Raw genomic sequence first — 12450 nt, 5'->3', positions numbered from 1 at the left:
CCCGCCCACAAAAAAAAAAAAGCACCTTTATGCCGAGAATTTGCCCGTGAGAAAGATGTTGTCCAAACGGAATGTCAAGGCACTGCCGCCCCCGCACCCACCCACCCACCCGCGACCCCCTCCATGTGAGGATCTCGTCTTTTTTTTTTTTTTGGAGCGACGCAGTCGTGAGGCAACGAAAGTCAAAAGGGAACACACAAACTGATCGGACTTCTTGGCAACTCCAATCGTAGCGACATCACGTACGAACGCGGCAGCATTTTCATTTCAAATCTGACCGCTAACTTACAAACTAGCATTTTCAAATGAACATTGGGTAACCAGTCTTTCAGTGCAGTCGAACATCGTGAGCAAATATTTGTCAGCAAGCAATAATTTGAGGCACAAGAAAAATGATAAATGGCCGTATATTGTGATTTCTTTTATTTATTTTTTTACTCCACTTTCTCCCTGGAAAAAAAAAACTTATTTGTATGCTAAAAAAAAACACTTATTTTAAAGGTGGGGATGTAAGAGTCTAAATTTATTTTTGCAGAATTGACATTTAAGGAAGTTATATTGTCACTGTCCTACAAAAAAAGCATGTACCTCCACATTTTGCATTTAGAAATAATCTGGAAAAACAGAAAAAACAAATTTTCTTCCTCTTGTATAAACATGTAGGTTTTTTTAATCCAAAATGTATTTTTAACATTCATGAATTATTTTTAACGTTTGTTTTTAACATTTTATTTTTTCTGTACAACAAAGTCGCCGCAGTTTTTTTTTTTGTTCGTTTGTTTTGTTTTTTCTGCATTTGTTTGGGGAAAACTGTTTTGGGATTTACATGCTTTTTGTTCACAGTAATTACGATGCTTGGATCTGACTGTATTTTATGTTAGGACAGAGCTAAGCTAGCTTGTTTTTCAACTCCATTGGCAAGCAATTAAAAAAAAAAAAAAAAAACTTCCTTAAATGTCAAATCATCTCTACATTCATATTTTAAACTTTTATGTGAGAAGCTAAAGAAATGTATATTTCCTGTACAGTTATTTAGCAAAATGACATAAAATAATTTTTGATATAGTCCTAAATAAGGAACATCAAATTTTATAATAATAAATAAATACAATCATTTTAAATATTTTACATTACTTTCTCAACTTAATTAAATTTTTATTGTATTAAATATGTTTTTGTTTTTGTTTTCAGTAAACCACATTTAATTGAGCTTGGGCGGGTAAAATAATGAAGGGGGGAAAAAACATTGAAATTGCTAACATCATACAAAAGGAGTTGCCAAGTCACACATACCCAAGAGTGAGGTTAGGTTGTAAAAAAAAAAAAAAAAAATAGAAATAGAAAAACAAGGTGAAACCAAGGTCAAAGGCTGCTGCACCCCCTCACAAAGCTGCCTGCAAACCTGACCTTGCTTGTAGCCTTTGAACTCTGATTCTCATCACGCAGTTAAATATCTCCACGTAAAATACCCACAATTCCATTTGTACTATTTACAACCTCATAAATATATGTAGTCTAAAGTAGCAATCATTTACTCCTCCCTGTCCCTTGAGAAAAAAACCAATAAAAAAAAAAAATGTCAACTAAAATAGATGATTTCTATGAAAAGAGAGAGGAGTAAAAGTAAGAGAAGTTCCTTTGGAGTGTTGTGTTGCTATGTTGGCGTGTTAGCAGTACTTGTGATGTGGAGCCCTCGCAATATGCTGAGACCTGAGTGTCTGCTGCTGAGAATTCCCCGAGTGTTGCGGCGGCCCGCTTGGTCGGTGTAAATCCTGCACTGGACACAAGAGAGGGGAAGAAAGAAAATTAAAAAAAAAGGGATCACAGGTCTTGTTTTTCTTTAAGATTCGGGTGACTGCTCGGAGAGAGCGTTGAGCAGGTTTTTGTAGGCCGGGGAGTTCATGTAGCGCGGGTACGAGTCTCTTTGCATGAGCGTGTAGATCTGCAGCTGGGCATCATCGAACGTGTGCAACGTGGGCTCCTGCATGTTCCGGTTGATGGACTCGCGCACCCGGGAGTCCAGACTCACCTGAGTGGCAAAATGATAAACAACTGTTAGGAAAAACAACCCAAAAATAATATATCTGGGTATTATACAATTTGATAGATACAATATGATTTATAAAATACAATACTAAAAATAGATTGAAATGATCGAACACTACTACAAAAAAGATATTGGAAAGAAAGATACGATTGAATGTAGGACTGCACGTTATTGGAAAAAAAATGATATTTTTTTAAACCTGCGATATATATTGGGATGTGAAAAATACAGGATAACATAGTCGTGATGTGACAACCAGCACACATTCCTCGTTTTCCCTCGCTATGTTGTTTCTAGTAGTTTCAGTCGAAAATTACGCAAAAAAAAAATATACTGAGTCCTTTGTCCATCCATCCATTTTCTGAGCCGCTTCTCCTCACGAGGGTCGCGGGCGATACGGTTTGATGGAACCACATACAGCAGATATGATAGGATGCAATATGATAAATTATGATAGATAAGAGATCGCAGTTGGATGTCCCGTTTTGAGTCCCTGTCTGTCGTGGCACTAACACTGTAACTACGAGGTCAGGAACCTGGTCACAGTAATTTTCCATTGCGCTACGGTGTGAGCAATACGATAGAGTTGTTAGGTACTGTAGGTGGGCAGATAGGTAGACCTCTTTTGGGGAGAGGATGGAGATGTAGTCCTCGTAGATGACGCGGGCCTTCTCCTCCACGGAGCCCTTGTTGCTGTCCTTGGCGAACTCCTGGCAGGCGAGCCAGAAGAGCATGTTCTCCTCGCTGAACTCGGTGCGCAGGAACTGGCGGAAGGAATTGCGTCCGGCCGGGCAGCTCATGAGCTTGTCAAAGGACTGGGCCCACGAGCGCACCTCCTCCAGCGTAGGCTTGGGGCTGCAAAAAAACATCACGTTTGGACGCCGCGGTGACAGATGACAAAACGACAGGGTGACTTCCGCCCACCAGTCTTCGCAGTCCGCGGTCCCTTCCTTGACGTCGTACGATGCCTTCCGATTCCTCTCGTCTCGGTCCTCGTTCCTAAGAATCAGACAACAGACACGTAAGTATTGCATGACGTAAGGCTCAATATTTGTTCATCGGTTATTGGGGATGTATTATGGAAAATTGAAAGGACAGTGAACGAGTGATTAGCATGTCTCCCTCACAGTTAGACTAATATTTTTCTTTTCATTTTCTACAATTTGTGTATTTTCTCCTAATACAGTTTAGATTTTTTCTCCTGGTATCCATTTTTTTTTTTAACCTAATAGTTTTTGTGCCCCCACCCCGAGTGCTTCAGCATGCTGGCGTATCTAGTCTTCATATCTATGGTCCATGACGCTAGCTAGCTAGCTACAAAATTTGTACTTGTGTCATACTTTAGTTATGAGTGTACGACAGCAATGCCACGAACACTGATAAAGGAGCTTGTTAAACATGGCAACCAGTTACAACTCACTTCCACACAACACAAACAAGAAGACGTATGGTGGCCCAGGAAAGTCAAAAAGGCAAACCACATTTAACACAGGAATTTCATGGTTTTTTTTTTTCAGATTTGTGCTGACGTGAGGGTATTCAGGAGCCTACCAAGAGCAGCTACAGCAGCAGCACCAGCAGAAGCAGCAGGCGTTGGACCCCCGCGGGTTGGCCTGGCCCGGCTGGCCCTGGTGGGCCGGTGCAGTCCCCCCCGCTGCCGACTCCTGCTGCACCGACATCTGCCTCTTTCGCATCTCCATCGGCTCTGATCCCATGGGCTGTGGGAGGGAGAAATAAGGATTGTAGTACACTTTGTAGGAAGCACAATTATTGACTGTTTTATTTTTTACTTTTGGCTCACGTTGTAAATGATTTGAGGATGGAGAGGAGAAAAGAAGCTGAAGGGCTTTTTACTTGAACTCAAACACCCAGCAAAAAAAAATGGGTCTATATTGTGCAAATAATATGCAACTAGAACAGTTTTGTTGTATGCTTTTATTTATTTTGTATTTATTTTTAATCCCCAACAGTAAAAACAGGAGCAAAAATGGATACAGTATATGAATATGAATAAATTATTAATTATTTTTTACTACGTGAATCCTGGAGAGAAAAATATTATACTATATTAAATTATATTATATTATTAAATATTAGATCTTTATTTTATTTATATTTATATATTTTTAAGTGTTATGGATCATATGAATGTATTTGTATTCCAATTCTTTGTAATTATCAAAATGAATGTAAATGTAAATTTTTTTTACCTTTAGTATGTTCATACCTTTGCATTGGGAAAGTCTGGTTACCTTGCTAACAAACAATGCAAAACACCATAGATGGGCTAATGAAAAGCATCAGTGTCGTGGCGTTATAACCCTTTAAGCAACGGCTATTTGAAGACACGGTGGAGCAACATACATAGACAGACAAAACATTTTGTTAAACTTTTATTTCAAGGCACCACAATATACTTTCAGCAATCTAAAACAGTGGTGTTCAAACTATGGCTCGGACGCGGCAGATACTAAAAAATAACATTTTTTATTGCCGACCCAGTCGGCAATGCTATTTAAAAAAAAAAAAAACAACGATAACAAAACTGTGGGTGTTATGACACCATACATCAGCCATAGGTGCGCCCCCGACTATGACTACTAAATTGGTTTTATGTAAAGTTTTTCTAGATGTGCAGAGATGCCAAGAAACTATTTACAACTACAATTGCAACATTTCTCCTCATACCGCCAGGTGAATAATTCAGTTTCGTAGGCAAAAATGGTTTGCTCCATTTTCTGCTTCGTGTCGAGGTGCGATTTGAAGACATATCACAGTAAAACTGCTTTAAAGATTGGCATCTGAATACATCTTGCACTTATTTTCCTTTTGAATGTGGAGACGGGATAGTGCATGGGTCGATCTTTTCTAGTGGGCTACTGCAAAATCCGAAATTATTTCCCACATGTAACAGGTATACTGTGATGTAGCAGTTTTTCAAAATGACAATAATGTCTATGAAAATATATAATTTAGGGGGTGCAACTAACAGTTATTTTAATAATCGAGTACGATTTTTTCGATTATGTGAATCAGATTTTTTAAAAATAAAATTACAATTAGGGCTGCAACTAATTATTATTTTAATAATTTAGTTATCTGTCAATTATTAATCGATGAATAGGATGAAAATGTTTTTTATTATATCCATTTGTTTATTCGAAAACAGGACATTTCAAATGGACACTGCAGAAAATGCAAAACAAATTGATCATGATTCAGTTAGTGGTTTGGTCTGCAACATGTCAGAAAATAGGCAAAAATGTTGATTATTATTTTCCAAAGTAACAGCAGATGTTGGCAGAAGTCTTATTTTGATATTTTTTTTTTTTTTTTTAAAAGATAATCAGTCTGCTTTCTTGGAAGACTACAGAAATCTTTAGTGTTGAGAAGCTTTAAGTTGAACAAGGTCCCTAAACGATTAATCAATGATCAAACTAGGTGTCGATCTATCGATTCATTGTTGCACCTCGAGTGTAACTGCTTGATTTATCGGTTTTAGCGATTCAAGAATATGACCCTCGCATCCATCGATTTTTGTGCATGCGGCCCTCAGAGGGAAAAGTTTGGACACCCCTGATCTAAAGTCAGCATTATTACCTTTGCAAAGACACATCAAAAAAAAATGCATCATCGCTTCCGTGTAGGAATAAATTATATTTATTTGATTTTACATGACAGGAATGTACAAATGCATGCATATTAAACATTAATGGCAATATTTCTGTCTTTTTTTATTTTGTATTCATTTTTTTGCAGATGCATGCAGTGAAAGGCCTTAACGTGCCAACAAAAGGTGTCATCAGCAGGTCAGACACTAACAAATCCTGTCATATTATTTATGTAACACACACACACACACACACACACACACACACTACCTGACACAAGGGGGGTTGGGTGGGGGTGAATTGCTATATGATAGGAAAACATTAATGTATGCAGGGATGCAATGGATGCCACATTTCGTCTTTTCTCTTACTAAAAAAAAAAATAATAATTCAATAAAATGCACGCGTGCGCATGTTTAAATCCGACTGAATGGTGAAGAGGAGGGAAAAAGAGGACGGGGGGGGGGGGGGGGGGGCATAGTGGGTATCCACCGCACTGCACTGGCTTCATCATTGCAAGCAAATGCACTCTAATCGCAAATCTTCTCCCAAAAAAAAGGGGGGGGGGGCGGATTTAATACCCCCCTCCTCCACACTCCAATCAATTCATCCTCCACACACACGCGCGCGCGCGCGCGCGCACGCACACACGGAACGCGCCGTACTTACAATTCCACCATGTATGCACAGCGACAAGCGGTTAAAAGCAGATAATATGGAGAAATGAGTACGCTGCTCTTGATTACATCCGATGGCAAAGCGCTTCTTCTTCCCCCCCCCACCCCCCAACCCACCCTCTATTCCTCCTCCTCCCCGACCGGCTGCGCCGAGTCAGTGCGCATGCGCACTCTCTCCCGACTCGTAGTAGCCCAGACCCCCAGTACAGTGTGTGTGTGTGTGTGTGTGTGTGTGCGTGTACGTACGAAGACACGCTCTGCCCCAATCAAAGATGGCGGCACCGCTCGATTTGCGCTTTGCGAGACGAGGCCGAAGCTGAAACGTTTGCAGCTCACTGTAAATCACGACATTTATTTATTTTTTCTTGCGGGAAAACTGAATACAAATAACAAACATATTTGCATATTTAAAATTTCCCCCAAAATTAATCATAATACATTATGATTATTTCAATAATTAATAAATCATTCTTTTACATAATATATTTTTAGACTTTTAGTAAGGCTGTTTGATACGACATTTTTCAGACCAATACCGACTAGCGATACTACTAGTAGTTTTCTTACCTAAAATTTTAATCCACTATATGCGGAACATCATGTGATCAAACCCGGAAAACGGGATAGGTGACTTCCTGTTAACGATAATAACTGCCGCAGTGTATCGCCAAATACTGGCGAGGAGGACTTACTGAATGTTAGATTTTTTTTTTTGCTATTAAGTATCGGTGGCTGGTATCGGCAGCTTTCACGAGTACCCAATACCTTGAAATAAATCCAGTACCAATAAGGTACTCACACATCCCTAATTTTTATGTGTACACATGTATATGTGTGATATATATATATTTTTTCATATTTCTTGTTTGTCATTCTTGTAGAGGAAAGTTTTAAATAGAAATCTATTTATTATTTTTTTGAATTGTTATCTCTTTAGAAACCATTCACTGGAATATGTTTTATGTATATCAAATTTTCCCCTTTATTAATCATCTAGAGGAAAAATACAATTTTGTTTGTATTTGCACTCCGTTGGTAATTATTTATCAAAACCATTTGTAAAATCGCATTTGCATTCATAGTTTCAATTTTATGTTTTTATTGATCTCCTCCAGGAAAAAAATTCAAGTAGAAACCTAAATATAAACAAATTAACATATTTGATCGTGTTCGTGTGTGATCTTCAATCAAAACCCTTTACAGCCAAGACGATGCAGAGGACAACACTGCCCCCCAAAGGCAACCTGAAGTACAGCAAGGAAAAAAAAATTTGAAAATTGAAAATCATTTGCTACACCTTATCTCTTGAATAACCTTTTACAATGTATTCTTTCAAAGGTGATGCACATTAAAGTTAGATGGCTAATAACAGGATTCAGAACTTCTATCTATCGATCTATCTATCTATCTATCTATCTATCTATCTATCTATCTATCTATCTATCTATCTATCTATAGATTTGTATTGTATTGATTCCCTATAGTAAACATAAAAATAAATGACTAATTATGTATAATGTCATGTTTTATAATTGATCAAAAAATATGAGTAATATGTAGGCATTCAACCCGGCCCGCTGTGCAAGTCTAAAAATAATGCTTAATAACAAGCATAATTTTTCATAAATGTCTTATGGACCTAAATATACTACTGAAAAAAAGTGAAATGCCAACCTTCCTCTGCCTTTGAATGTGCACATATTGTCCAGTACTGTGTTGCACTATAATAGCAGTTGATAGTTTTAGCTGCATCTGATGTTTTGCTGGACATAAACACCAGATGGCACTCAACAGCTGTGTTCTTTTTTTTCTTTTTGTTTGTTTGTTTGTTTGTTTGTTTTTTTATACACATAGAGTAGCTGAAATAATATACTGTACAGTAGTTTGGAACGTTCATCAAGACAGAAATACACGCGACCATGTTGACCATATTGCCGCTGTTGTGAAAACTGAAAAAGCTCCCTTCTGTCAAGATGCAATAGTTGCATCTGGGCCCCAGGGAGATGAAAATGTCACCTGTTCGACAACACTTCATTTAACACCTTAACCAACACACCGCCGACCCACAAAATGGCCACGTGACCGTGATCCATGCCCTCCGAGTCGTGTGTGCTTGTGTGTGCGTGTGTGTGTTGGGCGGATTTGGGTCCGAGCGCAGAATAATGAAAACCTGGGGCGTGCGATTAAAGTGGGATTGCCAGGGTTTGTGGGGGGCTTACGGTGAAAGACGACGGATTCAAAAGAGCGAGCATGTTTTTTTATTTTTTCATTTTATTTCATTGTATTTTTTGAAGGCGGCACGTTGGTTGAGTGGTTTCCATTGCCAGCTCACGGCGAGAAGGTCACGGGTTGAAATCGGGCAGAACTGGTCTTGTAAAGATGTGTTCAATGCTACAGTCTCGGAAAGCCAAATAAAACTAAAATAAAGTAAAACTACTCAGCCTTGGTATACCGCACATTTTATATTGGTACTTCAACTTACTAGTGACACAATTTACGGATTTTTCGAGATATAAGCCGTCGCTCGGAAGATTTTTGTCTTGACTTGCAAGCAAAGATTTGAGTTACGAGCGCACACAATTTTTTTTTGTAGTGTTTTTCGGGGGGCTAGCGCGCATTAATGGCATGTCAGGGTGGAAAGATGATTTGTGATTCGAATGCTTTGAGTTTCAAACGTAATCGCAGAAGAAATTAAATTCCTGAGTCAAGGCACCACTGGACATTGAACGCCTGCTGCTGTGAATGATGGAAAATCTGCGAGTGATTGACGCCCACCCATAAAGGTTTGTAATTGTAGATAGATGCCACGAGATGGCTACAAAGCACTTTCTTTCCCCTTTTTCGATTAGACAAGGCTCTGGCCTGACTAAATGAGACGCCTCCCCTCACTTCAACATCGTTCCTTGGCCACAAGGTCGGTCGGTCTGTGTAAGAGAATAAGCGAGAGAGGAAATTCTTCAGGAAAATGGCCCAAGTTTAGATGTTTCAGTATACTGTATTTGCCGCTAAAGTGGCCAACGCAGTTCACCGTCGTCATTAGATTGCGCGGGTGTACCTATTGTTGTGGAAGTGACATCAGCTGGGAGCTATTTGGAGCCACAACTCCTTCCTCTTTTAAGCTTCCTAAGCCGCCAATCAGACGTGATTTAGTCGCCGCAAATAGACGTTTGACGGGGAGCCACAGGCGGCACTGCCAGGCCTCCGCCAAGGCACTGACGACAGCAGCGAGACAACGACAAAAGGCAGACGTATTTAAATACATCTCGCTTTGCAGCAGACAACAACGCTTCAGCTCTAATGAAGCATTAAAGGAACGAGTCATAGGTAGTAGATATGTACTATTAAGTAGGTAGACAGGTAGATTGGTGGGAGGTACCGAGCTGGATAGCTAGTTTGGTAGCTGGATAGGTTGATGATTTTTAGGTGGTATTAAGGTAGGTAAGTTGCTGGGGCTGTGGGTAAGATAGCTTGGTCAATAGGTAGTTTGGGCCCATAGATATTTGGTTGATGAGTAGCTAGGTAGGGAGTTTGTATTTAGGTAGGCGGCTGGCGAGATGAGTAGGCAGTGGGTGCATGGGTCGGTAGAAGGGTATATGTGTACAGCATCTCACAAAAAATAAAATCACATTGTCATTTTATAAATATTTGATTTTATCTTTTTATGGGACAACAATGAAGAAATGACACTTTGCTACAAGCGGTCCGTGAACAGCTTGTATAACAGTGCAATTTACCGTGCCCTTAAAATAACACAGCCATAAATGTCTAAACTGCTGGCAACAAAAGTGAGTACGTACTCCCTCTGTGAAGATGTCAAAATTGTGCCAGAAGTGTTAATATTTTGTATGGCCACCATTATTTTAGAGCTCCGCCTTGAGGATTTTGGCCATGGATTTCACCAGAGCTTCACAGATTGCCACTGAAATCCTCTTCCACTCCTCAATAATGACATCTCGGAGCCGTTGGCTGTTACATACCTTGAGCTCCTTAACCTTCCGTTCAAGGATGGCAAACAATGCAATTATAATGAGCGTAATTTATCCGCAGCTTTGGACCTTTTGAGGTTTTTGCCCGGTCCCTATCCCCGTGGCCCAGTTTTCAAAGGGACGCGATAATGCTTGGCGTCAGTATGTGAGCGATCACAGCAACTTTATCACACCTGCTCCCCGATCCCACCTGAAACCTTGTTACCTTGATGAGGAGAGAAAATGGCAAATTTTTACTCATGGGTGTATTCACTTTTGTTGTCACGGGTTTAGACATTTATGTCTGAGTTACTCTGATGGGACAGGAAATGTACACGTTATACAAGCTGTACACTGACTACATTGTAGCAAAGTGTCATTTTACTGTTTTCCCCTGAAAAGATACAATTAGATACAATAAGACGTGATTTAGTCGCCGCAAACTCACGTTTGTAAGCCAGTAGGTAGGTAAATAGTAATGTATTTAGGTAGGTAGTAGGTATGCATATTTCTATGTGGTACTGTAGGTAGGTACTGTAGCGAACATCCATCCATTTTCTGAGCCGCTTCTCCTCACTAGGGTCGCGGATGTGCTGGAGCCTATCCCAGCTATCATCGGGCAGGAGGCGGGGTACACCCTGAACTGGTTACCAGCCAATCGCAGAGCACATACCAACAAACAACCATTCGCACTCACATTCACACCTACGGGCAATTTAGAGCTGTCAATTAACCTACCATGCATGTTTTTGGGATGTGGAAGGAAACCGGAGTGCCCAGGCACGGGGAGAACATAGGCGGGGCCGGGGATTGAACCCCGATCCTCAGAACTGTGAGGCAGACGCTCTAACCAGTCTCGCACCGTGCCGCCCTGTAGCAAACAGTCGGTAGGTATGTCAGTAGATTGGTATGTAGGTGGTTGCGGTCATAAGTAGGTAGATTGGTATTTAGGTATGTAGGTGAGTGGTTAGATGAGTAGGTATGTATGTATGTGAATACATACTGTACATAGGTAGCTAGTGAGGTAATTGGTAGGTAGGTAGGTAGGTAGGTTATAAAACACCTATAGTTGGTTTGGTCGAGAGGTAGGTAAACATATGTAGGTTGATTGGTCTTTAGGTGGATAGGTAGATGAGTATGTAGCTATGGGTAGGTAAAGTGGTAGTACGTCGATAGATGGTATTGAGAGAGGAGGGTGGGTAGATGAGTATGAAGGTAGTTATATTCAGTAGGTAGATATACCGGTAGGTTGGTAGCTAGATATCGGTGGGAATTTAGGTAGCTGGGTACGGTACATACTGTTGGCGGTTGGCTAGGGAGGTGCAGTATGTGCGTAATCTCTTGGTGAGTATAGGTATAATAGAAATGTAGTAGGTAGTTATTTAGGTAGATGGGTGGGTAGATAGGAAGGTTGGTAAATCGTTAGACAGGAGGGTAGATTAGGTGGGTGGGTTGATGGTAGGTGGGTATTTACATTGCAATGTGTATAGGTAGATAGTTGGTTCGTTGGGGTTGTCGGTCGTAGGCTGTTGTTGGGTCGATATAGGTCGGCAGGTAGGTGGTTGGGTAGATAGATAGGTAGGTAGCGTCATGGGTGCGTACCTCAAGGCACACCATCTCCTGCTCGTCGCGGTCATGGTCATTGTAGCCGAGGGTACAGCCCACGCCGCGGCGGCACGCCCGGGTCAGCCTCTGCATACGCTGCCACATGAGGGCGCGGCGGCATCGGAGCCCCCGCAGGGCAGACGTGGGCCTGAACTCCCACCCCTCAGCCCAGGTAGGGCGCGGCATTCCCCCACGGTGAGGCCCTGCCGCCGCTCAGCATCATGGGAAATCTACACTGCCCGTGGCGAGTCTATGGCTGGGATGCGTCCTGGTGTGCATAGCGATGATGGAAGAGAGAATGACTGATGAAGGGAAGAGTGTTTGGGAGAAAAAGCAAGGGCAGATGGGGATTAGGACAATGTTATGTGCTTAGGACAGATTAACACTGGCGGAAAACGGGTGACAGAGTCACGTGACACTTGATGATGTCACATTATGACTGTCTCGTTTTTATACGTCAACGAAAAATATATATAATAGTGTAATAATAGTCCCACTTGAAATATATGCCTCAAAAATTCAATCATATCTGTTAGTAATAACAT

The 12450-nt window shown here is 40.8% G+C and overlaps 1 protein-coding gene across 2 annotated transcripts; it reads right to left on the bottom strand.

Moving 5' to 3' along the window:
• Positions 1–726: 726 nt before the first annotated feature.
• Positions 727–12239, bottom strand: rgs20 (regulator of G protein signaling 20). Of its 2 annotated transcripts, none has more exons than XM_061796732.1 (5): positions 11903–12239; positions 3599–3765; positions 2972–3046; positions 2668–2902; positions 727–2029 (listed from the first exon to the last, which is right to left on the bottom strand). In XM_061796732.1, exons 1-5 carry the CDS (start codon positions 12089–12091, stop codon positions 1841–1843), a joined length of 855 nt encoding a protein of 284 aa, XP_061652716.1. In that variant the 5' UTR covers positions 12092–12239; the 3' UTR covers positions 727–1840. The 2 variants fall into 2 exon arrangements, with proteins under 2 accessions (XP_061652716.1, XP_061652717.1); XM_061796733.1 differs by lacking the exon at positions 11903–12239 and adding an exon at positions 6328–6483.
• Between the last annotated feature and the right edge of the window lie 211 nt (positions 12240–12450).

Source organism: Phyllopteryx taeniolatus, chromosome 14, assembly GCF_024500385.1.
Source record: "Phyllopteryx taeniolatus isolate TA_2022b chromosome 14, UOR_Ptae_1.2, whole genome shotgun sequence".
NCBI lineage: Eukaryota > Metazoa > Chordata > Actinopteri > Syngnathiformes > Syngnathidae > Phyllopteryx > Phyllopteryx taeniolatus.
This window is presented reverse-complemented; position numbering and strand designations above follow the sequence as displayed.

What these genes read in the sequence shown, in the direction of transcription:
- rgs20 (XM_061796732.1), bottom strand. Translation starts at nt 12,091, where the DNA reads ATGCCGCGCCCTACCTGGGCTGAGGGGTGGGAGTTCAGGCCCACGTCT. An exon ending in ACCGCGGACTGCGAAGACTG is followed by an intron (nt 2,903 to 2,971) that starts GTGGGCGGAAGT and finishes GTTTTTTTGCAG; the next exon opens with CCCCAAGCCTACGCTGGAGG. An exon ending in CCATCCTCTCCCCAAAAGAG is followed by an intron (nt 2,030 to 2,667) that starts GTCTACCTATCT and finishes TTTGCCACTCAG; the next exon opens with GTGAGTCTGGACTCCCGGGT.